The sequence below is a fragment of the Macaca mulatta genome, chromosome 5 (genome assembly GCF_049350105.2).
Source record: "Macaca mulatta isolate MMU2019108-1 chromosome 5, T2T-MMU8v2.0, whole genome shotgun sequence".
NCBI lineage: Eukaryota > Metazoa > Chordata > Mammalia > Primates > Cercopithecidae > Macaca > Macaca mulatta.
In genome coordinates this window covers 58,280,767-58,307,195 of record NC_133410.1, presented here as the reverse complement: position 1 = coordinate 58,307,195, position 26,429 = coordinate 58,280,767, and the positions used below count along the sequence as shown (strand labels likewise).

Below are 26,429 nucleotides of genomic sequence, written 5' to 3'. Positions count from 1 at the left end.
TATTTTATCCTTATGATTATCCTAATATTTTTCTCTAGTTTATTGTAAGAATATAGTATATAATATATAATACATGTAACATACAAAATATGTATTAATTCACTGTTTGTATTATTGGTAAGACTTTCAGTCAGTACCAGGCTATTAGTAGTTAAGTTGTGGGGAGTTGAAAGTTACACTCAGATTTTCAACTGAGCTGGCAGTTGGTGCCCTTAACCCCCACATTGTTCAAGGGTCAACTGCAGTTACAAAGGACACTGACATATTTGAGCACACATTATCTTCAACTTGAAATACATGGAATTAAAATTTGGGTTTGTAGTGTTCAAATTCTTAGTAAAATTTCCAATGAAGTTGTTTTTCACTACCCTTTATTCTTTCGTCTGCATATTATTCATAAAAGGGCTTTAAAATATTTTCTAAAATAAAAAGAATCCATTATACTTAAATAGTAAATAGTGATGACTAATTTTTCTAGTATATTCAGGGTTATCATAATACTGAAAACACTGCCAAAGATATACTGCCTACACATTACTGTGCACCTACTGTATATAAGGCAGTGGTCACCAACCTTTTTGGCACCAGGGACTGGTTTCATGGAAGACAATTTTTCCATGGACCAAGGTTGGGGGATGCTTTCGGGATGAAACTGTTCCACCTCAGATAATCAGGCATTAGATTCTCATAAGGAGACACAACCTAGATACCTTGCATACACAGTTCACAATAGGGTTTGTGCTCCCATGAGAATCTAATGCCACCACTGATGTGACAGGAGCATGAGAATCTAATGCCACCACTGATGTGACAGGAAGCAGAGCTCAGACAGCAATGCTCGATCACCCACCACTCACCCGCTGCTGTGTAGCTCAGTTCCTAACAGGGCATGCACCAGAATCCACGCCCCAAGCACTGGGGACCCTGACATAAAGCACCCCCAGGTATAGAAATTTAAAATATGAAAATACCATGATCTCATGAAGTTTAATATTTACCATGTAGCATGAGATGTGTACTTTGCAGTAACAATAACTTGAAAGTCAATACATCAACTAATAAAAGAGGGTATGATTTTCTTGGTTGTGTATGGTAATTAGAAGCTATGTGTAGATGTGATATACAAAATAACACTACAAAAGTGAAAATTAATTAGAGTTAATTAATCAAATAGGATGACTCTTAGAAACAGGGCTCAGTTTAAAAAAAAAAAAAAAAAAAAAAAAAGCAAGAAAGGCCATATAGCCGGGCGCAGTGGCTCAAGCCTATAATCCTAGCACTTTGGGAGGCCGAGACGGGCGGATCACGAGGTCAGGAGATCGAGACCATCCTGGCTAACACGGTGAAACCCCGTCTCTTCTAAAAATACAAAAAAAATTAGCCGGGCATGGTGGCGGGCGCCTGTAGTCCCAGCTACACGGGAGGCTGAGGCAGGAGAATGGCGTAAACCCGGGAGGCGGAGCTTGCAGGGAGCTGAGATCCAGCCACTGCACTCCAGCCCAGGCGACAGAGCGAGACTCCGTCTCAAAAAAAAAAAAAAAAAAAGAAAGGCCATATATATGATTTTTAAAATAAGCAAAACGAAACATATATTATACCTTCTACTTCCACAATGACGAAGTAGCTTCTATAGGACTAAAACTCTTACTGAGAACTAGAAAAACTCAATTTAAAGAAAACAAACAAGTTGTTTACAAGTAGTAAAGCACAACTAAGTGCTTGAAGGGCAAAGATATCAGAGAGAAAGGAAATACACTGAGGCAAAGTCAATAGTCTCTACTTCTTTCTTCCTTGAAAGATTTTTAGACCCTAAACTGTGTTGTGACAAGCTAAGAAACTAAACAGAGAGCAACAGGTAAGAGCCTAAGAAACTGAGTAAATCCTCTGAAAGTATTCCTATGCTAGGGGGCCAAAATTTGGAGTCCAGGTTCCACCACAAAAGAGATGGGCCTGGTAAGCAACCCTAGCTTTAAGTCAAGATCTCCAAGGGACCAAGTCCTAGGAGCATAAGAATAAAGGGGGAAAAAGAAAAAACAAAATAGAACAGGACATACAAAAAAAACAAAAATTAGACTCTAATCATATCAATGCTAAATTGGATTAAGGTTATCCATCCCTACATTAACTACCTTCTGAAAGAAAAATAAATTCTCTCTGGAAAAAAAAAAAAGCTTCCAGAGCTTAACAAATTTTTACATATTATGTCCAACAATCAACTAAAAAAAAAAAAAATCAAGCATGTCAAAAGGCAGAACCAAACACCAACGGGGAAAAAAGAGAAAACAAAACCTACCCATAGGTAATCAAGATATTAGAGTCATAAGGCACAGCCCTTTAAATTATGTGATCAATACATTCAAAGAAAAAAAGGTAAAGAATTTCACCTGACAACTGGAAAATAACAAGAATGAAGATTCAATATAAATTTCATAGATAAATAAATAAATAAATAGATAACTTGGTAGGCTTAACAGCAGATTCAACACAGCAGAATAGAGACCTGGAAGATAATCCGTGGAAAGTGTCCAATTTAAGCATAAAGAAAATCAAAGTAGGAGAAATACATATAAAAAAAAAAAAGAGATATGGGATGTAGTAAAAAGATCTATGGAATGGAGTCTTAGAAGAGGTGGGAAAATGGTAAAGAAACATTATCTGAACAGAAACTGGTCAAAAATATTCCAAAATTGACAGAAGACATCAAGCCACAGATTCAAGAAATGCTACAAACCCCAAGCCAGATAAATATTACACTCAATCAAACCTGGACACATGGAAAAAATGCTAACAACTTAAAAAACAGCAAGAGGAGGATAAAAGACACTTTACTTTCAAAGAAGCAATAATAATCCTGAGAGGTGATTTTTTTTTTTTTTTTTTTTTTGAGACAGAGTCTCGCTCTGTCGCCCAGGCTGGTGTGCAGTGGCCGGATCTCAGCTCACTGCAAGCTCCGCCTCCCGGGTTTACGCCATTCTCCTGCCTCAGCCTCCCGAGTAGCTGGGACTACAGGCGCCCGCCAGAGAGGTGATATTTTTAAACAGAAACCATGGAACCAGAATATCTTTAAACTGTTGGAAGGTCAGGGGGAACCAACACCTGTAAACTTAGAATTCTACACCCAGCAAAAATATTCAAAAATGAAGGCAAAAGAAGACATTTTTCAGAAACAAAAAAAAAAAAACAAACTGAGAGAATGTATCATCAGCAGGACCTCACTAAAAGAAATACTAAAGACAGTTCTTCAAGCAGAAGAAAACTAACTCCAAAGACAATGCTGGAGACTTATAGGAAAGAAGGGCAATAGAAACGGTAAATATATAACAACAATAGCACTATATATAAAGACGCTTAGTGTTTAAGGTCCTAACATTATCCAAGAAGTGATAAACATATTATTCTAGTAAGCCAATGATGTATGTTATAATTTCTAGGATAACCACTAAGAAAATAATGGAAAAATGTATAACTAACAAGCCTATAGAGAATAAAAGCAAAATAGGAGAGCAGCGGATTAATCCAAAGAAGACAAGAAAGGAGAGGAAAAAAAGACAAATAATAAGGCAATAGAAACTACCAAAATTGTAGACTGAAACACAAATATATCCTAACTACATTAATAAAAAACAAACTACATACTCCAAGTAAAAGACAGTTTTATCTAACTGGATTGAAAAGTTAAAGCTCAACTATATGCTGTTTTACAAGGCACATGCCTTAAATGTAAGTGTACAAAAATGTCTACATGGAAAAGGATATACATGCAAAAACTCATCAAAAGAAAGCTGATACAGATACAGTAGAGCCTAGGGCAGGAAATATTACTAAAGATAAAAAGACACATTATATAATAATAAATGGGTCAATCATACAGGAAAATGTAATAATTTTAAGTATGTGACCACTGAAAGACATGGCCTTAAAACATATAAAACACAAAAGAACATATACTGTATGATTCAATTTATTAAAAACTTCCAAAAGTCAGCATACTGGTTACCTTTGGGGAAGTGTATTAATTTGAAGGGGGCACACAGGAAGCTATGAAGGTGCTATGAATGTTCTGTTTCTTGATCTGGGTAGTGGTTACAAAGGTATGTTCATTTGTTAAAATTCATAAAGTCATTTGCTTATAATTTCTGTATATTTTGGTAGGTTGGTTATCCTTCCTTAAAAACAAATTATATTAAAAAAAAAAAAAAGGCAGGAAAGTGATTTAAAATATTTAAGACAGTGATTACCTCCAGCAGGGACAAGAAGAAAGGACTGAACATGGAACACCTTGGGCTTTGACAGTATTGGTTACACACCTTTCCTAAACTCAGTGGCTTATTCACTGTACTGTACTTTAGACACACTTTACATACATGCTTTAAAATACATCTAAAATACTTGAGTTTTTTTAAGAAAGAAAATAATTCCTTATACACCGACATGTCAACAGTAGCTTGTCTGCAGTTAGGCTGTAGGTTATTTTATTTTTATTATTTCTACTTTTCTGTTTTTTCCAATTTTTATAAAATTACCCTGTATTTGATAATTTTTTAAATCCTAATTTTTACAAAGGAAAAATTTATCCCAATTCTCTACCTCAGTTGCCCATAAAACACTTTATACAAAACATCTTTCATATTCCAAAGGTAAAATTCTAAAAAGCTATACAATAATTGATGGATAAATTAAATTATTAACAAGGCATGAATAAACTTTTTAGAATAGATATGTTCTATAGCTTGATTGTGCTGATAGTAAAAGAGATACCAGTATTTATAAAAACTCACTGAATTGGACACTTAAAATGAATGTATTTTATCAGATGTAAATTACACCTAAATAAAGTTGATTTTAAAAACAATTATTGCATATACATTAGAGGCAATTAGATAAGAACGTTTTACATACAGTACCTACAAATTCCACAGTTTTCACAGTGATACTGCTTCTTATCTTTGTCAAACAAATGGCATATATCGCAATAATATTCTCCAAACAATGTGCTACATTCTTCACAAGTCTGTTGGGCCTAAAAAAGACACACAATTAAAAACTGCAATAAACTAACCAAAACATTTTGAGTTACCAATGGAATATCTAGAACTTATGTTCAAGTATATACAGTTTATTTTTACAAGTTTGAAACACTTAAACCAAAGATACTGCTTATTCTAGAAGTTAAAGAAGTCTTATTTATAACACTTTTGATTAAATGTTTTCAAAGCACCTTAATACGGTTTTTAAAAAGAAAATAAAAATGTCATAAAATCTTACATGTTGAATTTTTTCACAGTTTATGCACTGCACTTCCTTCACTTTAAAGCGATCTAGTTGATGATCTTCATTGTTATCATGACACAAGCGGCAAGTATAAAGCTTGTCACAGCAAGGTGCCTAACCCCCATGAAGAAAAAAGACATATAGTAAGAAGCAAGAGAAACCAAGTGTGCAATGCAAAAAGAAAATTTCTTCCTCCTCCTCCTAGATGGAACTGAAAGATTACACCCAATAGATCAGCTGCTAAACTGATCCTAAACATAACATTTCACTAGTTTTTTGGCATATTTTATATTAATTTTTCCCTTCAACGTCACTATGTCTGTATGAAGTTGAACACAACTTTAAAACAAAAGAATTATGAAGGAAATCCCCAGATTTAAACACTAATCCCACAACACCTGATATGCTTTGGCTGTGTCCCCACCCAAATCTCAACTTGAAATGTATCTCCCAGAATTCCCACGTGTTGTGGGAGGGACTCAGTAGGAGGTAACTGAATCACGGGGGCCAGTCTCTCCCGTGCTAGTCCTGTGACAATGAATAAAATCTCATGAGGTCTAATGGGTTTATCAGGAGTTTCCGCTTTTGTTTCTTCCTCATTTTCTATTGCCACCACCATGTAAGAAGTGCCTTTCATCTCCCGCCATGATTCTCAGGCCTCCCCAGCCATGTGGAACTGTAAGTCCAATTAAACCTCTTTTTCTTCCCAGTCTTGGATATGTCTTTATCAGCAGTGTGAAAACAGACTAATATAACACCCTAATTTCATTCTGAGCCTAAACAGCAAACAGGCAACCTCTTCTTACACATTTCCAGATAAATTCATTTACATTAAAAATAATAAAGATTATATTCTTATTTTACTAGCTTTTACTAATCACCAACCTCGTATCTAACATTGCAGAAAATGCAACAAATGTAAGAGATAGTCCTGGTTTTCATGCATGGCAAAGACTGCCAGTTGTTCACCAAAATATATCCTCTCCTTCCTAGGCACAATTGTTCAGCTCTATCAGACAGATGGCCATATGCCCTAAAACATGACAAAATGATACCAACAGAAAAATCTCGTCCCTGGAGTGACCACGTGGAACAAACCCCATCACCAATCTGCATCACTCGCCTTGGAATTGTTAAATGGGAAGAAATAAAACCTCTATTCTTCAATCTACATCACTGTTGGGTTTTTTCATGACAGCAATTTTACCATTACAAGTATATCAAGAGATTTCCAGGCCAGTGAGCTAACTCAATACTTTCCAATACACTGTGACCTTGCAGATCCACTCATTTCTGAAGGCTTCCTATGCCTTGACTTACCATAACGTAGTTCGCTCATTAAAGATTTTAACATTTAACTGGTTTCCTTTTTCTGCAACTCTCAGTCCTTGACTTTGTCATTTCCAATAACCTTGTCCTCCAACCCACTATTCTCATAGTTATACCGTAGAACAGTCATTCTCAAATGGTTTGGTCTCAAGATCCCCTCACACTTTTTAAAATTATTGAGAATCCCCAAGAGCTTTGGTTTATGTGGATTTTATCTATTGACATATACCATATCATAAATTAAAAAGGATAGGTTTTTAAAATATTACTTTTTAAAAGTAACAAACTCATTACTTGTTAACATAAATAACATATTTTGATGAAAAATAACTATATTTTTCCCCCCAAACAGCTTAATTCTTCTATCTGCTTATGCATTCAAACAGTTGTGGCTGAAGTACAAGAAGAAACTCTGGCCTCACACAAATATGTACACTGGAAAAGAAAGGAGTATTTTAATAGCCTTTTTGGAGAATTATGGACATTATTCTCTGATATTACACTAGAACAACTCTTAAAGGGTAGTTGCAACATGAAATCTGAAATCATATCAATGAACTTTTCTTCCTTGGTTACATTTAAATCTATTGATCTATCTTGCACTTCAAATGGATGTTTTCCTCATGCATTGGTCATCTGGAAAATACCAGTTCAGTGAGTTATTTACATCTTCTAAATGTTCACACATTTAACATTTAATATCAAAGTCTTTAGGTATTGAAGAAAATCTCACCAAAAAAAAAAAGTCTTTTAAAAAAGCTTCCAATCTCTCAAAAGCTAATAAAAGTTTTCCAAAATTCTAATTTTTGTGTGAAAGCTTGAATTTTATCACTGGCAACAAATACTGTCATTTTCATTTGTAGTGAGTCTCACTTTTCTCCTTTTTGAGAAAATGTCTGCCAAACACCCAAATGTGAATGACTACAGTTTTTTCAAGTAAAAAAGTTGTTCCAGGAAAAAAAGCAACTAGTTCACTTTACAATCCAATTGCACAAGAGCTTTTCCTCAAGACAACCCTCTAATTTCAGTTTGCAGAAGGGTTTGATCAAAACTTCCCATGTCATTGAACGGCATATTAAAAAGACATATATTCAAGGGTTGAAATGTGATTAAAATTAATGATGTTACTGCTTTATCAACATTTTTAAGAGAAGCTGGCTTTTTAAAAAAACTATAGGTGTAGTATAGTTCAGTGCCACTGTCTTGATTCAAGCTAAGGTACTGGCAGTACTAAACAGTGCTTTTCCACCATCAGTGCATGTGTCAACAGACTGAAAAAAAAACAAATATCTTAGTATTCACAGAAAGTAGTTTTGGCCTTGCAGACCCCCTGAAAGGACCTCGGGAATCCCCAGGGGTCCATTCACCACACTTTGAAAACCACTGCTACAGAACAACAGCGCACCCTCTCTGCATCTCAATTCCAAGCATGAAATTCTCTAACCATTAACTCCTCCCTAACTTACTCCAAGTCTCCCCTTGCAACACCCTAGTTCCCTTCTCTCTTCCTCTACACTCACGAATAACAATCCCAACCCTGGTTAAACCCTATTTGACTTACATCAGAAGCAGCTGAATATCACTAGAGAAAAAGCATCACCATTCTTGCTGGTTCATATGAAGTGGACACTTACTATCACGTTTCTCCAATCAATTCTGTCACTCTTCTAGCGTCTAAGACCTAAGACTTAGATGATCATTTCACTTCTCCTCTGGCTTTAAAACTCTAACAAATCTTTCTTCCTCCTTAACACTCTGCTGATGACCTTATTTCACTATAAAAACAGTAAACATACTTCCTGCTGATAGGCCTGAAAAGAATACCGTCCTATAATCTCTATTAACTTACTTGCAAATATACCTCATCCTCTGCCTTCCCTTACTAAGAACTGACAGTCTATGTTTCTAAGGCCAACTTCTTCACTTGTGCACTGGATTTCATACCCTTTGGCTACTCAAGGACAATGCCCTTACAGTTTTCTCTCCCTCTCCTGCATTATAAAACGTTCTCACTCTATTGTATCATTTACTAGAATATACAAACATGCTGTAATAGTTCCTCTCTTAAAGAGGAAAAAATATAGTGCCACATCTCCCAGCAACCACACCTTATTATTTGCTCCCCTTTACAGCAAAACCCCAAGAATAGCCTATAAATGTTATTTTCAAATACACTCCTCCCATTCTCTCTTAAATCCACTCGAATCCTGACCTCTCCGCTAGAACTCTTCTTGTCAAGATCACCAGTGACCTCTTCCTTGCCAAATCCAAAGAGCAATTCTCAGTTATCTTACTCAAACAGCTGCATTTGACCTAGTTGACCACATCCTCCTCGAAATGCTTCACTTGGCCTCTGGTATTTAAGGGGTGGGGGTGGGGGGGCGCAAAACCTGTGACACCCAGGGTGAAGTATCTTAGTGCTATGATACACAAATCTAGTTGTGTGGTTTATGGGGGGCAGGCAAGATGTTAAATTCCGTTTTAGACCTCAAGTTTTAAAGAGTAATAATACATCTCAGTAGAAACTGAATCATAAGGATAGCATTCAATTTCCTTACACAACATTTGGTGGCTGACCAACATTTTTAAGGAGCTTCATCCAGTGCAGTGGAGCAACGTTCATCAAGCCATGACCTACAGAAAAGAGTTTAGGATGCACGTAGAGGCCTGAGACTAGAACTTGCTTCTAATAATGAGGCAATGACCAGCAAGGCTGACTTGTGAAGTGAAAGGACAAAAAGTAATAATACTCAGATTAATAGTAACAGTCATGATATTAGTAATAGATGATAGATAGTAGTAATACATGATAGTAATAGTCATGGTGGTATACATTTACTACTCATTTACTTCAGGGAATGCACCCTGTTAGACACCATACATGCCCTTTAGTATATAATCCTCATACACTTTTATGAAACAGGTGCTATCATCTCCATTTTACACATGAGGTAAAGAGGAGCAAGCTAAAATCACAGTTATTAAAGAGGAGAGCTAAGATTTGGGGAAAGGGTGGTTGAGGTTCCAAAGACCAAGTTTTCTAAGAGAAATTTTTGTACTGTTTCTTGCAAGGAAAATCCGGAAACTTCAATTGAATACGTATCAATTTAAAACAAATACAGATTAAGAAGTTTTCCCAAAGTAACAATACAAGCTCATTAGGCACTTTCCTATACATAATTTTCTATTTAATGGCAATTACATGATTGTCTTCTTTTTTGGGACACATGTTTTTTCCTACATAGGTCTGAACATACGCATTGCCTCTAAAATGAAGCTGGCAGGCTATAAAACTTTACTACAGGAGCTGAAATCGTATTCGGGTTCTCCACCTGTTTATTTCCATTATCTCCACTTCCATTATTTCATCACACACCTGAACGGAAAACCCAGTACAGGCCCGGGGCTGCCTCAGTCTACTTTAGCAGCAAAAGACGAATAAGCCCACTGGCAAAGAGACCACTGTGCAAGCCTAATCACTTCCCAAGAAAGAAGGGTTTTGCTTTCAACGTACGAAGCAGGTAGGAAAGGTGGGGCTTCATCGCCTTGCCAAAAACGTTCTCCTCAAGAGGAACCCAATTCCAGGTGAAAAAGGTATCCTGAAAAGCAGGTTAACCTCAAACTTAAATCCAAGCCTAACCGGCTGCCCAGCCCGCCCCAGCCCAGCCCGGAGGAAGCTTGTCGGGGAAGAGCCCATAGAAGGCGTCACCTTCAGGAGACATCCTCTGTCATAGTGCTCGCAACCCCGCTGCCCTCGCTCTTGACCGCTGGCGCCATCTTCCCGCGCCGTCGCCGCCATCTCCTCCACCGCCCCTCACATTCCACCGATCCTTCCCCCAGGATAAAAACCACGCCCAGAGAAGCTGCGCCTCTCTAGCACACCCCCTCCCAGCCCCAGCAGCCACCAGCGCCAATATGGCTCCTAAGCACGTGACACGGGGCAGACGGATTTCCGGTTCCCGGGGCCACGAGGCGGAAGCGAAGGCAGACGCAGTGTCCGTCGTTGACGTTAGTCGTAGTCTTCGCTGCTAACGGTAATAACTCTTAGGTTGCCTGTTTTTCCCCCCATCGCTACCCGCCCAAATCTCAGGGCGTGGTTCGGAGCGAGGTGGGCGGCAGCGGCGCGGAGACGCCGGTTGGCGCCTGAGGAAAAGACGCTCACTAGGTGCATCGTTACCTGTGACGGGCGGCCCCTCCCTCTCTCCCTCCGGTGGCGGGGAGCCTGGAGAAAGGGGCGGAGTTCGGCCCGGGCCTTGGGCTCATCGGGTCCCGCGCGCCGCTCCTGGATGCCAGGGCACTCGCTAGCACCTGGAAGTGCTTCTTGCTTCCTCCTTTTCCCGTTTACTTGCTGTTCATTCAAAGTATGTACTGACATTCACTATTGCCAGTCACCAGCTAAACCGTAAGGACAAAAAGTAGGAAAAAATAGACACACTCCACCATGACCTCATGGAACTAAGACTGGTGGAGGAGGAAGACATTAATAAGAGCGATCACTGCAATAAATGTAAGATTACAACTTGGAGAAGTGCTAGAAAGAAGTGTGTGTCCTGTGAGAGCTAATATTAGAGCAGCTCTGACAATCTGGGTGTCAGTCATGGAAGGTTTCTCTGGCGAAGCAATGCAAGCTGAGAGCTGAAAGATGGGTAGGAGTTAGTGTGCAAAAGGCTTTGTGGCACAGAGAACATGGTACCTGTCAGAAGGTGGAAGGGAAATGTACAAGCCAACAAAATTGAAATCAGACTCGGGGTACATAGCTAAATATGTTTCTCCTTATTAAAGAGTCAAGACCCTGGAAAATGTTATAAGCAAAGCTGCAGGTGTTAGAAGAAGATACTTGTCTTTAGCTTTCTAACCTGATTTCATGTTTCCTAAAACACCGGGAAAGGGAATCTATTCCCCTTCAGCTTTCCAGTTACTGACTCAATATTCTAATTTTCTTTCAGCTCTGTTATGAGTTGCTAAAATGGTGAAATGCTGCTCCGCCATTGGATGTGCTTCTCGCTGCTTGCCAAATTCGAAGTTAAAAGGACTGACATTTCACGTGTAAGATTGTGCTGTAGTTTAAGCCAAATACTTTGGCCATGTTATAAAAAGCAAAAGACAGTTCTGCTTGTCTTCAATTTTGAACTTTAGTTCCCGAGTCCTTTTTAAATAACCTGTTTTTAAAATTTGAAGTGACAATGTGATACCTTTACATGTTTATAATTTAGTTTAAAAGTTTTAAGATACTTTAAGATACGAGAGACTGGTTTACAAAAAATACCGTTAAGACTAACTTTTGCTAATATTATTACTTTGTATTTTATCATATCACCAAAGAAATTCAATGTTGTTTACATATAGTTTACAATCTGAATGCAGGGGCTTTGCTCAAATATATTGCCGTTTCTATTTAGAAATAGATCAAGCATAGGTTATACAGAAAAAATATAAATTACAAGTTCAGACCAAGGGATCTTTAGCTGTGTTGCAAATAAATCAAGATGATTTTAGTTTCATATTTTAGCCATTCTCCTGAGAGCCGTGAAAGAGTAAGTGAAAGAGTAGTAAGATTTAATAATTGTTCACTTGTTAAAGGTTTATTTTGCTGCTTTTGTGCCAGGCACTGTGCTATGTGTTAGAGAAAGATCTCCTAGCTATTTGGTTAGATATAAAGAAATCAAAAAATGAGCATATATATATATATCCTACCTTATTTCAGAAAAATTTGAACCAGCTTGAAAATTGAATCAGATATGGCTATTGGCCTTCATATCTCTCAAAATAGCTCTGATCTCCAGAACTCCACACTCTGCAGCTATTCTCTGCATTCATTCACTAAGTATCTGTAGACCTGCTATGTATTAAATGCTGTACTAAGCAATTTTCTGATGCTGACAGAAGAATGGAATTACAAAGGGCCCTTTTTATCGAGGATAAATTGTGGATATCATTTCAGATAGGAAAAGGCCCAAGTGATAATTCTTTTATCATCTATAGATGAATAAATACTTTCAATTGTGGATCTTACTATAAGATGCTAAATATCCATTGAAATTTTTCGTCCTTATAATATGAGAAAAATTAAAATGAGGGCCATATATCTGCAGCATGATTGGCAGAAAATCTGAATATTAAAATGGAAAGTTACCAAAGCATGAATTATGGTTTCCTAAATACTGTAATTCTCAAGACTAATAACAAACTAGTTAACGAATCAATTTAGTCAGTTGTATAAGACAGCTTTAATTCAATTATGTAGCAATAGTATTTGATTTTAAAATATTTTTTTGATTTTTTTCTAGATTCCCCACAGATGAAAACATCAAAAGGAAATGGGTATTAGCAATGAAAAGACTTGATGTGAATGCAGCTGGCATTTGGGAGCCTAAAAAAGGAGATGTGTTGTGTTCGAGGCACTTTAAAAAGACAGATTTTGACAGAAGTGCTCCAAACATTAAACTGAAACCTGGAGTCATACCTTCTATCTTTGATTCTCCATATCACCTACAGGTTTGTTTATGAGATACTATTTACCATCATTGCTCACTTTTTTTTTTTTTTTTTTGAGATAGAGTCTCACTCTGTCATCCAGGCTGGAGTGCAGTGGCATGATCTCAGCTCACTGCAATCTCTGCCTCCCAGGTTTAAGCAATTCTCTGCCTCAGCCTCCCGAGAAGCTGGAATTACAGGTGCCCGCCACCACACTTGGCTAATTTTTGTATTTTTAGTAGAGACGGGGTTTCACCCTCTTGGCCAGGCTGGTCTTCAACCCCTGACCTCGTGATCCACCCTCCTCGGCATCCCAAAGTGCTGGGATTACAGGCGTGAGCCACCACGCCTGGCCATTGCTCACTTTTTATGATACTATTTGCTGCTCTCGCTAACATTTTTATTGTTTGCTTATTCATTTGAAGTCCATTCTTGAGGTTTTAAATTTATAGACTGCATCTTCAACTTTTGTAATGTGTAGTAGGAGTGTTTTACCAGTAACCACTCATAAATATTTGTACATTACTAATGTTTGATGAAATGGACTGACTTTAGGAATTAGCATAACTCAAGATTTTTGTCTAAAAATTGAAGTTAACGTAAGAAGGTTGAATAAGTTTCCTTATTTTAAACAGGACTAAAATGAACATTATTGTAGCTGGCTTATATCCTTATTTCCTTGAACTAAATTCTGCAAATAAAATTGTTGGATCAAAGACTATATACACTCTTTAAAGATTTGCTTTTGATAAAGATCTTCCAAAGCCTCATAAGAAGGTTGAGCTGATGTTCCAAGTTGGCAGTCCTTAACACTGGGGTAGAAGTCAAGAGCAGAACTACTAATAGGACTAAAGTACTTGTAAGAGCCACATACATGGAAGCGTAAAGTCTAGGTAGGATCAAAAGGAAGAAAACCAAAAAAGAGATACGAGCACAGGAGAAGAAAAGGTCAGGAAAAGAAAGAACAGTCGAATAAGTAAATGCTAATTGAATTCTGTGTTTTTTTCTCAGTAATATTCCCATGGATTGGCTGCCTCACCCTCAGTATCTCTCTTGACTTTATATACCTAAAAGTGAATTTCCAGAACCTATAGATATTGATTGATTGATTCCAATGTGGAAAATTCAGGGAGAGCCTCCATTGAAAGGGATCTCCTTCCTGGCAGTTAAAAACAAGAGAAGTAGCCAGAAGCATACCCGCTCCCATGCAGTCCTGGTCACTTGGCTGCAGTTGGTCATATTGTAGAACCTGAGTGATCAGGTAGAGAATGCCTCACTTTCTTCCGTACTAATAAATATACAGTATCTTGGGAAAGTTACTCTAGGGCTTTTGTTTTTTCCTACCACCAAGGTGTCATCTAGCTGTAATGTTAAGAAGACCTTAAGAAATACGGGCGTAATAAATCAAGTAAACCATAAGTTACTAACTTTTAAAAAACTATTGATTTTCTTATAACAAATAAATTTTTCACTTTAGAAAATAAGATTATAGAAGCAAAAATAAAATAATACATAATCCGTAGATAATACTGTGAACACTTTTATCTGTATCTTTGTAATTATTTACAAATATGCTTTATATAAATTCATCTATATTTATATAGATAATCTTCTGGAAATAGAATTACACGGTATACCTTTTCCTTTATTTGCTTTATTGGGTTTTTTAACATAGTGTGTACTGTGTGCCAGGCGCTATTCCAAGTATTTTACATTAATCTATTAACTCAGTCCTTGAAAGAACCATGTCAGGTAAGTACTATTATTATTTTCATTTTATCACTTGAGAAAACTGAGGCCCAGAGAACTAGAATGCCTTCTCCAGGGTCACACCGCTATTAAATGGCAGAGGCTAGATTTGATCCCAGGCATTTTGGCTTCAGAGACTACTATTAACTACTACTCTCCATGACATTAAATATTTTCTTACAACCATAGCTTTCAAACTTTAGTCTACATAAGGATTATCCAGTGAGTTTGTTTAAAATACAGAATCCTACATCTTCCAGAGAATTAGATTCAGTAAGTTGGAGTGTACTTTCTAACATCCCAATCTGTTTGTGCTGCAGATCTATGGATCACATGTTTAAGAGAAACCTATATAGACCATCACTTTTTTAAACTAAACTTTATATTGAAGTAAAGCATATTTATGGAAGAGTGCTTATAAGTGTACAAATCAATGTGTTTTCACAAAGTGGGTATACTCATATCACTCCCCTCAGACCAAGATATAAAACATTACAGGTACCCCAGAAGCCTCCCTCACATGCTTTCCCAGTCACTACACTTGACTTTATCACTGTCAGTTATATACATGGAGTCCTGTCTACAGTATGTACTCTGGATTTTTTAGCTCAACATTTTGTGTGATTCATCCACATTGTAGCATGAGATACTGGTCCGTTTATCTTCTTTGCTGTATAGTATTGTGATGTACAAATAAACTAATTTCTTCATTCTACTATTAATAAATGTTTGGGTGGTTTTTCACATTGGGGCTATTATAACTTGTGCAGCTCTGAACATTTTGGGGCACGTCTTTTGGTCCATTTATGTACACATCTCTATAGGGTATATATATGCTTCAATTAGAAGAGGAAATTACTAGGTCCTGATGATGTGGATGTTCAGCTTGAATATATATTGCCATTGTTTTCCAAAGTGCTTTTGCAAATTTATAGTCCCACCATCAGCGTATAAGAATTCCTTTGGTTCCATATCGTTGACAGTAGTTAGTGGTGTCAATTATATAGACCATATATTACTGACCATATAATAGTTGATCCTACACATGAACAATAGTATATGTAATCAGTCTTCAGTATTGTGTATAGGCTGTCATCTTTCCTTATTTTAAACAGGACTAAAATGAACATTATTGTAGCGGGCTTATATCCTTATTTCCTTGAACTGAATTCTGCAAACAGAATTGTTGTTGGATCAAAGACTATATACACTTTTTAAAGATTTGCTTTTGATAAAGATCTTCCAAAGCCTCATTAGAAAGCTTGCACCAATTTGTCACCCTACTAGCTATGCATAAGAATGTCTACCTACCCTAATCCTTGGTATAAGTGGTATTTGTAAACTTTGCTAAAATTGATAGGCAAAATGGCATCTTATTGTTTTAATTTATCTGTGAACACTCGTGCATGTCTACATTTTTTCATGGGTTTATTGGATAAATGTACTGTTTTATGAATTGATTATTCAGGTCCTCTTCTATTATGTTTTCCTATGCTGTTTTGTAAAAACACTGGATATCGAGGATACAAATCATTTAACTGCCATCTACATTGCAGTTCCTTTTTTTTTTCCCCTTTCTCCCACTTTCCTTCCCAGTTACTTTTTATTGTTTGTCTTCAGTTCTAGTTATGGCATAGGTTTTTTTTTTTGAAATTCAAGCTTTTTTCAATGTAGTCAATTCTGTATTTTCTCTTGTGTTATATGACATTAGCCTTCCTCCCCTTAAGATTATATAAATAATCTCTATATTTTTTCTACCACCTATAGTTTTCTTTTTTACATAAAATTTCAGTACATGGAATTTCATTGTGGTTTATTATATATAAAGGATACAACTGCTTTTCTTAATTAGTTGATTTTTACGTGATTTGTGGCCTTATGTAGAATGCCACCTTTATCCTAAAGGCATCTATCTACTTGATCTGTTTCTAGGTTTTCCTGTCTAGTCCTAAAAAAGGAGCACACTATTTTAATTATTGTTACTGTGTATTATATTTTTAATAGCTTGTAGGGTGTATCCTCCTACACTCTTCCTTTTTAGGAAAATTTGTGTTTTCAGATGAACCTTAGAGTTGTTTTCAGGAAGTTCTTTTAAAATTATCTGAGTGGAATTTACTGACTTTTAAAAGCAATTTCCATGAAAAGAAATGTGGTATTAACTTCACTATACAAAGTTAAGAAGGAATAAAAATGTAACAAAGGACAAAAGTATCTCACTTGATGATTGTTATTAACTATTCTTAACAGGGGAAAAGAGAAAAACTTCATTGTAGAAAAAACTTCACCCTCAAAACCGTTCCAGCCACTAACTACAATCATCATCTTGTTGGTGCTGCCTCATGTATTAAAGAATTCCAATCCCAGTTCATTTTTGTAAGTAAATTACTTACTGAGCTCATGTTAATTCTTTTAAGATGAATATGTCCTCTCCATTAGAATCAAATTTTTCAGAATCCTAGCAAAATCTAGGGGTTAATATGTAATATCCACAAATAATATTGCTTCCTAGAATCATAATAATTTGTATATATGCAACATCAAAAGAGAGGTAGTTAATCCTTTGCTTACATACGTAGTTCATTGAAGAAAGCTTTTTGCAAGGATATTTCTACCAAGGAAATAATTATTCTCTCTAACTGCTGTAATTTCCATATGAAATATGTAATAAAAAATAGCTATTTCTCTAAGTTTTCTCAGTCATACACATACAGAGTATTCAAGCTTGCATTTATTTATTCATCTCATTGCTTATTCATGTTAGAGGCAGGCATGGAATCTAGATCTCTTTTACTATCTTGATTAACATGGCTTTATAATAATTTATTTTTGTGGCTACATAGTATGTGTGTATATATATAGGACACATGAGATATATTTAGGTATACAATACATGATAATCACATTAGGGTAAATAGGGTATCCATCACATTAAGCATTTATCCTTTATGTTACAAAAAAATCCAATTATACTTTTAGTTATTTTTAAATATATGATAAATTATTGTTTTTATTTTTAAATATATGATAAATTATTGTTGGCTATCGTCACCCCATTGTACTATCAAATACTAGATCTTATTCAGTCTGTCTAACTATATTTCTGTACCTATTAACCATCCCCACTTCCCCGCATCCCACTACCCTTCCCAACCTCTCATAACCATCATTTTACTCTCCTATCTCTGTGGGTTCAATTGTTTTGATTTTTAGATCCTGCAAATAAGTGAGAATATATAATGTTTGTCTTTCTGTGCCTGGCTTATTTCTATCCATGTTGTTGCAGATGTCTAAATCTCATTTTTTTAATGACTCAGTAGTACTCCATGGTGTTTAAGCACCACATTTCTTTATCCATTCATCTGTTGATGGACACTTAGGTTGCTTCCAAATATCGGCTATTGTGAACGGTCTGCAACAAACATGGGAGTGCAGATATCCCTTTGATATACTGGTTTCCTTTCTTTGTGGTATACACCCAGCAGTGGGATTGCTGGATCATACAGTAGCTCTATTTTAGTTTTTTGAGGAACTTCCAAACTGTTCTCCATAGTGGTTGTACTAATTTATCCCAACAGTGTACAGGGTTCCTTTTTCTCCACATCCTTGCCATCATTTGTTGTTGCCTGTTTTAGGTATAAAAGCCATTTTAACTGGCATGAGTTATTTTGTCATTGTAGATTTGATTTGTGTTTCTCTGATGATCAGTGATAATGAGTTCCTTTTCATATGCCTGTTAGCCATTCGTATGTCTTCTTTTGAAAAATGTGTATTCAGATGTTTTGCCCAGTGTTTAATCAAATTTTTAGATTTCTTTCCTGTTGAGTTTTTCGAGCCCATTATATATTCTGGTTATCAATCCCTTGCCAGATGGATAGTTTACAAACATTTTGTCCCATTCTGTGGGTTGTCCCTTCACTTTGTTGTTTCCTTTGCTGTGCGGAAGCTTTTTAACTTGATGTGATCTCATTTGTCCGTTTTGCTTTGGTTGCCTGTGCTTGTGGGGTATTACTCAAGAAATATTTAGGCCGGGTGTGGTGGCTCATGCCTGTAATCCCAGCACTTTGGGAGGCCAAGGTGAGTAGATTGCTTGAGCTCAGGAGTTCGAGACCAGCCTGGGAAACATGGTGAAACCCCATCTTTACTAAAAATACAAAAAAATTAGCTGGAGGTGGTGGCATATGCCTATAGTCCTAGCTGCTCAGGAGGCTGAGTGGCAGGATCACTTGAGCCCAGGAGATCAAGGCTGCAGTGAGCTTGATCGCACCCACTGTACTCCAGCCTGGGCAACAAAGTGAGAACCTGTCTCAAAAAAAAAAAGAAATCTTAGCCCAGACTAATGTCCTGGAGAGTTTCCCCCAATGTTTTCTTGTAGTCGTTTCATAGTTTGAGGTCTTAGATTTAATTCTTTAATCCATTTTGATTTGATTTTTGTATACTGTAAGAAGTAGGGGTCTAGTTTAGTGTTTCTGCATGTGGATATCCAGTTTTTCCAGCACCATTTATTGAAGAGACTGTCTTTTCCCCAGTTTATGTTCTTGGCACCTTTGTTGAAAGTGAGTTCAGTGTAGGTGTGTGGATTTGTTTCTGAGTTCTCTTTTCTGTTCCATTGGTCTGCGTGTCTGTGTTTAGGTTTATGGCATCTTTAACTTATCACAGGCTATGTTAAAGTATTATTTCCCTTATATACAAAAATCTTATATACTTTCATTTTTCCTTTCTCAATCTTTGTGCTATTGCTGTCAAGCATTTCACTTTTACATATGCTATAGACTTCACACCATATTGTTATTTTTGTTTAAACAGTAAATTATTCTTTAAAGATATTTGGATAATAAGAAAAAATCTGATATTATCCATGTAGGTGCCATTTCCAGAGCTTTTCATTCCTTTGTGTCTGTCCATATTTCCACCTGTTATCATTTTGCCTGCAGGATTTATTTTAACATTTCCTATAGGGTAACTATGCTGGTGATGAATTCTTTTAATGTTTCTATTTCTTAAAAAGTTTAAGCTTCACTTTTGAAAGATATTTTTACTATGTAATCAAATTCTAGGTTAACAGTTTTGGGGGCTGGGGCAGTTGTTTTTGGTACTTTTGAAGATGTTGCCCTACTGTATTCTTACATGCACCATTTCTTTTTTTTTCCCCCCCAATTAATTTTATCTATCTGTACTGTAGTACTCATCACTGTATATTATTTTACTATTATCTTCTTTTTTTATTATTATTATTATACTTTAAGTTCTAGGGTACATGTGCATAACGTGCAGGTTTGTTACATATGTATACTTGTGCCATGTTGGTGTGCTGCACCCATCAACTCGTCAGCACCCGTCAACTCGTCATTTACATCAGGTATAACTCCCAGTGCAATCCCTCTCCCCTTCCCCCTCCCCATGATAGGCCCCGGTGTGTGATGTTCCCCTTCCCAAGTCCAAGTGATCTCATTGTTCAGTTCCCACCTATGAGTGAGAACATGCGGTGTTTGGTTTTCTGTTCTTGCGATTGTTTGCTGAAAATGATGGTTTCCAACTGCATCCATGTCCCTACAAAGGACACAAACTCATCCTTTTTTATGGCTGCATAGTATTCCATGGTGTATATGACATGCACCATTTCTAATGAAAAATTTAATTAGGCCGGGTGCGGTAGCTCAGTCCTGTAATCCCAGCACTTTGGGAGGCCAAGACAGGTGGATCACGAGGTCAGGAGATCAAGACCATCCTGGCTAACACGGTGAAACCCCCTCTCTACTAAAAAATACAAAAAACTAGCCGGGCGAGGTGGTGGGCGCCTGTAGTCCCAGCTACTCGGGAGGCTGAGACAGGAGAATGGCGTGAACCCGGGAGGTGGAGCTTGCAGTGAGCTGAGATCCGGCCACTGCACTCCAGCCTGGGTGACAGAGCGAGACTCCATCTCAAAAAAAAAAAAAGAAAAAGAAAAATTTAATTAATATCATACTCACCTTTTTTCTCTGTACCTAATACTTCTTTTTTTCTTTGCTTTTAAGAATTTGTCTGGTTTTTAAAATTTTTTATTTATTTTTGGAGACAGGATTTTACTCTGTCACCCAGGCTAGAGTGCAGTGGCACACTCACGACTCACTGCAACCTCAACCTCCCAGGCTCAAGCAATCCTCCCACCTCAGCCTCCTGAGTAGCTGGGACTTACAGGTGTGTGCCACCATGCCGGACTAATTTTTATTTGTTTTTGTAGAGACCAGATTTCCCCATGTTGCCTAGGCTGGTCTCAAACTCCTAAGCTCAGGCAGTCCCCCTGCCTCAGCCTCCCAAAGTGCTAGGCCAGGCATAAGCCACTGCTGGACAAGAATTTTTGGTTTTTCTACTGCTTTTGCCTAATCTGATGGTGATATGCCTTGGTTTCATTTTCTTCATATTTCTTGTGATTAAGTTTGTTGAGCTTTTTCATTTATCAGTTTATAGTTTTTATCAAACTTGGAAAAATTTGGGCCATGATTTCTTCAAATGTTTCTTTCTATCCCAATTTGTCCTCTTCTTCAGGAATTCTAATTACATGTATATTGGGCTGTCTGAAATTGTGCAACAGGTTGCTGATGCTTTATTTTTTTTCTATCTCCATTTCTCTCTGTAGTCCATACTGGATAGTTCCTGTTGCTATAACTTTCTATTCACGAAATCTTTTATTCTGAAATGTTAAATTTCAAAAAATACACTGCCATTCTCTCCAGTGTATTTTTTTACCTCACATATCACAGTTACCTGTAGATATTCTATTAGAGTCTTTTTAATATATTTTATGTACTTAACTTTTTGAATAGATGGAGTACAATTTTAACAACTTTCTTAATTATATTGTCTGCTAATTCTAACATTTGTATCAGTTCCAGCTTGGTTTCCGTTGATTGATTTATCTCTTCTTATGACTAATGTTTTCCTGCTTATTTGCATGCCTGGTAAATTTTGCATGCCATGAATTTTGAGTTTTAATTTGCCAGATGCTAGATATTTTTGTATCATGTTTTCTTGAGCATTATTCTGGGGTACAGTTAGTTAGAAACTGTTCGACCCTTTCAGATTTTACTTTGTTTGACAAGACCATTTTGTATACTTAATGTCCATGAACCATGACATTTTCGAGTCCGGCTAGCGGGAATAATGGCTATGCCCCATGAGCATAGGGCATTCCTAATCTCTGGTTGTTCTTTCCTCAGCCTTGAGTAGTTTCCTCACGTTCATGTGCTGATCTTACTCCATGGAATACTCAAGGTGGAGCCTCTGAAGATCGCAAGTTTTTTCTGTGCAGCTCTCATCTGTCTAGTACTTTGTCCTGTGAACTGTAGCCACCTTGGTTTCCCTGGATGTTTTGCACTACCTCCTCAACTCAGTCTGCTAAGCTCTGCCTGGGTTTCCCTTCCTTGCCCTGAGGCCTAGAAACTCTCATGCAGTTAGCTGGAGCAGGCTTAGGTCTTACCTCTTTGTTTCCCATCTGTCCACAATACTGCTGTCCTTGCCAAATATCCATTATCTTAAAAGCTATTTTTTTCTGTCTTTAGCCTTGTGTTTGTTCTTTGAGGTAGGGGTCAATCCAGTGTCTATTACTTCATCTTGGCTGGAAATAAAAGTCTTCTCTGCTAATTTTAATATTAAATAACAACTTTTCAAGATTATTTTATAGTACCTTTATAAGCTATGTCAGTGTTATTTTCCCTATTTTCAAATGAAAAAGGAATAAAAGCATACCCAACAAATTTAAGCATAACCATAGTAAACACCGAGAGGAGTTGTCTCTTAAAAATTCCAAAACCAGAGTCCTGTCTAAATCCCTAACACCCAGCCTGAGAACCTGTTGCAGTACTGCTTTCCTGTCATATCTTATCAAATGCAATAGCCATCCAATAAGTAACCCAGCTAAAAATTTAAATTTGTTTGATAGGTAAAAATTAAACTTAGCAGCACCACATTGAAGGAACAGAAGCTGTAAAGTCCATTGCAAGTGTCATGCTATTCATAGAGATAAGTGCTTCCCGTCCATAATATTCTGCAGTCCTTGTGTATGCCTGGCCTTAGTAAAAGAAGGGAGGCCTTTAGCACCCTAAATGTTGCTTCTACCCCCATCTTCTTCCTGTGTTCCTTAACCTCTAAATATCACCAACTTAAAGATGTTCTCTAAGCATTGTAAATGAAGAAACAGCTCAGACCTAGTTATAAGCTTTTATCCAACTACATGTCTGTCTGATTAATAACTTGGTGTTTATATTTTTAGGAACATAGCTACAGTGTAATGGATAGTCCAAAGAAACTTAAACATAAATTAGATCATGTGATCGGCGAGCTAGAGGATACGAAGGAAAGTCTACGGAATGTTTTAGACCGAGAAAAACGTTTTCAAAAATCATTGAGGAAGACAATCAGGGAATTAAAGGATGAATGTCTGATCAGCCAAGAAACAGCAAATAGACTGGACGCTTTCTGTTGGGAGTGTTGTCAGGAGAGCATAGAACAGGACTATATTGCATGAAATAATTTCATGTTGTGTTCTACCTAAAATTGTCATTGGTACAAATTTTTATAAAATCTCATTTATCATCACTAAATGATATACATCATTTAAAGTGCTGCTTTGGATTCTCTGGAGCATTATGCATTATAGTTGTTATCCAAAGACTTTTTTGAAAATATGCAGAAATTTGTGGTAATTATGTATTTGTGTGACTTGTGACAATTATGTTTTATAGACCTACACTAGTGCCAGGTCACTACTGTAAGATGTTAAAATCTCAAGAAAATTTCACAGAGCTAAAGAAATGATGTCAAATTAGTCACATTAAGCTATAGTAGAAGGAATTGGACACTTCTCCAGCAACATCAGATTTTTGGCTTCAAAGGAGTACCTTTACTTACATGTGCTTTATGGTAAGTACATTGAATTTTACTTTAAATGCATTTTACTACAAAGCACAATTCATTAATAATACATATCCATCTTGGATTCAATCCAAGGTGCTTTAGCTATCAGTAATACCAAAGGATCTTTTTACAAGGCTTCCTGTGGTATTGACTCTGAGAATAACACATGGTGAAGATCTGTTGGCTTTTAAAATTGTTCAGAGCCAATTTAAGAAGGCCCCTCGTGAAGTCTCAGTTTTCAGTACAGTACATCATTCCTCCTCACTAGGAGCACTTTGATGTAAACCAGAATAGCTTTAAAAGACGAAAAGGGTCATATATCTGATTTTTAAATGGTTAGTTGCTCTGACAAGTCTGAACACTTTGCTTCATGACTATTTCATCATAAAGGTATATCTTCAAAATCTGAATGCCAGTACTAGCTCTATACTTTTAATACTGCTTTGTATTTTATATATAAAGTAGTATTGCTGACATTTTTTGAAAATACAAAATATAAAAGAAACCATTAAAAATTAATAATTGTGGCTCTTCCAGTTGAAATAGGAATTGGAGAGAAGGGATTAGAATATTTTAATTAGGGAAGTAGATTATTGTCCAAGGGCTTTTATTTAGAGAAATGAGTAATTAAAATAGCAGCTTTAGAATAGCTTCTTACTGAATATGCAAAGGAATAATTCCTTGTTATTTCCTAATTGATCCAAGTCTCATAAATTTAGCTTTTGTCATAATTCCTTACCCAAAACAACTGAAATTAAGAGTCATAAATACTGTGGGTTAGAATAAAAAGCATTTGCCGAACCAATACTCTACTTAGAAGCATGTGTACATACATGAACCTCATTCAGAAGTCCATGCTGTAGCAGTTAGAATTTGAGTATCAGCCGTTTCACTGTAGTAACAAAAATTGAATTGCATTTTGTGCTCATTTGTTTATTGTAATTTTATTTTTGTTACATTAATATTAGTTAAGATATGGTCACTTGAATTTTTTGTATTTAAGAATTTTCTGTTTTAATGCATGTTACACTTTTATGTAGGATTCCACACCTTCCCTCTAAACGGGATTTAACCCACATCTGCAAGATCAGCGTTATGCTAAGAGGAAATCACTGAGGCCATATCTTTTTACAACCTGAAAAAAAACTAGTAAAAAGGTAGTTTAAAAAGGCCAAGTGGTGGCTCATACCTGTAATCCTAGCACTTTGGGAGGCCAAGGCAGACAGATCACTTGAGGTCAGGAGTTCAAAACCAGCCTGGCCAACATGGTGAAACCCCATCTCTACTAAAAATACAAAAAAAAATTAGCCAGGTGTGGTGGCACACTCCTGTAATCCCAGCTACTTGGGAGAACCGAGGCAGGAGAATTGCTTGAACCCGGGAGGCAGAGGTTGCAGTGAGCCAAGATCACGCCATTGCACACTCCAGCCTAAGCAACAGAGCGAGACTCTGTCTCAAAAACAAAAAAAAAAAAACTCTTTCATTAATTACCCATTATTTATTTTAGTTACCTAATTTTGAGTTCATAAATGAACACCCTAATGGAAAGTTTGGATATGATCTTAGGTTTTATGGAGATGTTTTCAATAGAGATTATTTTTCCCTCACCCTATTTGTGAGTATATAAATTAAAGTAAGTCAGTGGACAGTGGAGAAAAGTAAGAGGGTAGATCCAAACACAGTATGTCTCAATTCTAGCACTCTACTGGCTGCTTAGAATACACCAAACCTGGAAGACCTTTCCAAGAGTAAAATCCCAGTCTGCCACTATCAAAATTGCCACAGTCGCTTTTACTACTTGCATTCATAGTAGACTCAGCACTTCTTTTTCATTGGACCTAGTATAACTGAGAAATAAATAACTGTGTGCAAAATATTGGTATCGTTAAGGACCCAGAGCTGCCCATTTTCTCTTTATTCTAATAGGAAAATAATTACTGATAGAAATCTGAGATTTAAAATAGGGTCCTCCCTGCTGCTGCAAACAATTGCCTAAGCACGGTATGTATCTTAGTCCTCTGTTCCCAGAGATTCCAACCTAACCCAGGAAAGAACTGTGCTGTATAAAGCAAAACCCAAGTCATCCCCCTCCAGAAGTTTCTCTGGCAGCCAAGGCTGACCCTAAGGGTTCCACTTTGCTTTAAAAGCTAGGAGTGGCCTCTAGAGCCAGGAACACGTTAATACAACAGTTCAACCTCAGCACCAAGTCAGGTCTGAAGCTCTTGATATGTGGAATTTTTCTGTATATCAAGTTCAAATTTCTGGAAATAGACTTTGGTTGCTAATGATAATTAATTTATACCATAGTCTGTAATTTGAGAAAAGGTGAAATGTATTAAATATATATTTAGTTTTAATAAAAAGATAAAATTATTACAGAAATAATTGATAGAAAATCTATTATTTATTTGAAAAATAAAACATTTTCTCCAGTAATGTGTTATGTGGTTTTATACATTGAGTTATTCAATAAAATGGGCAGAGAAAAATGGAGAGTACATACATAGAGGTTTTGCTCTAATTTCTCCTCCACAATAACTCTAATATGGGGTCTGCAAGCTTACATGACCCACATAGCAGGCCAGCTTTCAGCACAACATGGACCTACCATAGAACCCTCTTCTGTTTTGGCCCTCACTCAAAACTGTCAGATTTGATGTCATCTAGTATATAGAGGAGAGCAGCATTCCTAGGTGTGAAATTTAGAACCCAAAGAG

The 26,429-nt window shown here is 36.7% G+C and overlaps 2 protein-coding genes across 7 annotated transcripts in view; one reads left to right on the top strand and one right to left on the bottom strand.

Moving 5' to 3' along the window:
- Positions 1 to 10,437, bottom strand: part of RCHY1 (ring finger and CHY zinc finger domain containing 1) — a 41,573-nt gene extending 31,136 nt beyond the window's left edge. Inside the window, 3 exon segments of one of the 3 annotated variants that reach the window (NM_001261545.1) lie at positions 4,905 to 5,020; positions 5,266 to 5,385; positions 10,310 to 10,437. In NM_001261545.1, coding sequence (NP_001248474.1) covers positions 4,905 to 5,020; positions 5,266 to 5,385; positions 10,310 to 10,399 — 326 coding nt within the window. In that variant the 5' untranslated portion in view covers positions 10,400 to 10,437. 3 annotated transcript variants of the gene reach the window in all.
- A 131-nt stretch (positions 10,438 to 10,568) lies between these two features.
- Positions 10,569 to 26,429, top strand: part of THAP6 (THAP domain containing 6) — a 28,645-nt gene continuing 12,784 nt past the window's right edge. The window contains 5 exon segments of one of the 4 annotated variants that reach the window (NM_001261521.1): positions 10,569 to 10,634; positions 11,547 to 11,646; positions 12,888 to 13,095; positions 17,071 to 17,196; positions 23,069 to 23,417. In NM_001261521.1, the coding sequence (NP_001248450.1) occupies positions 11,567 to 11,646; positions 12,888 to 13,095; positions 17,071 to 17,196; positions 23,069 to 23,323 (669 nt within the window). In that variant the 5' untranslated portion in view covers positions 10,569 to 10,634; positions 11,547 to 11,566 and the 3' untranslated portion in view covers positions 23,324 to 23,417. 4 annotated transcript variants of the gene reach the window in all.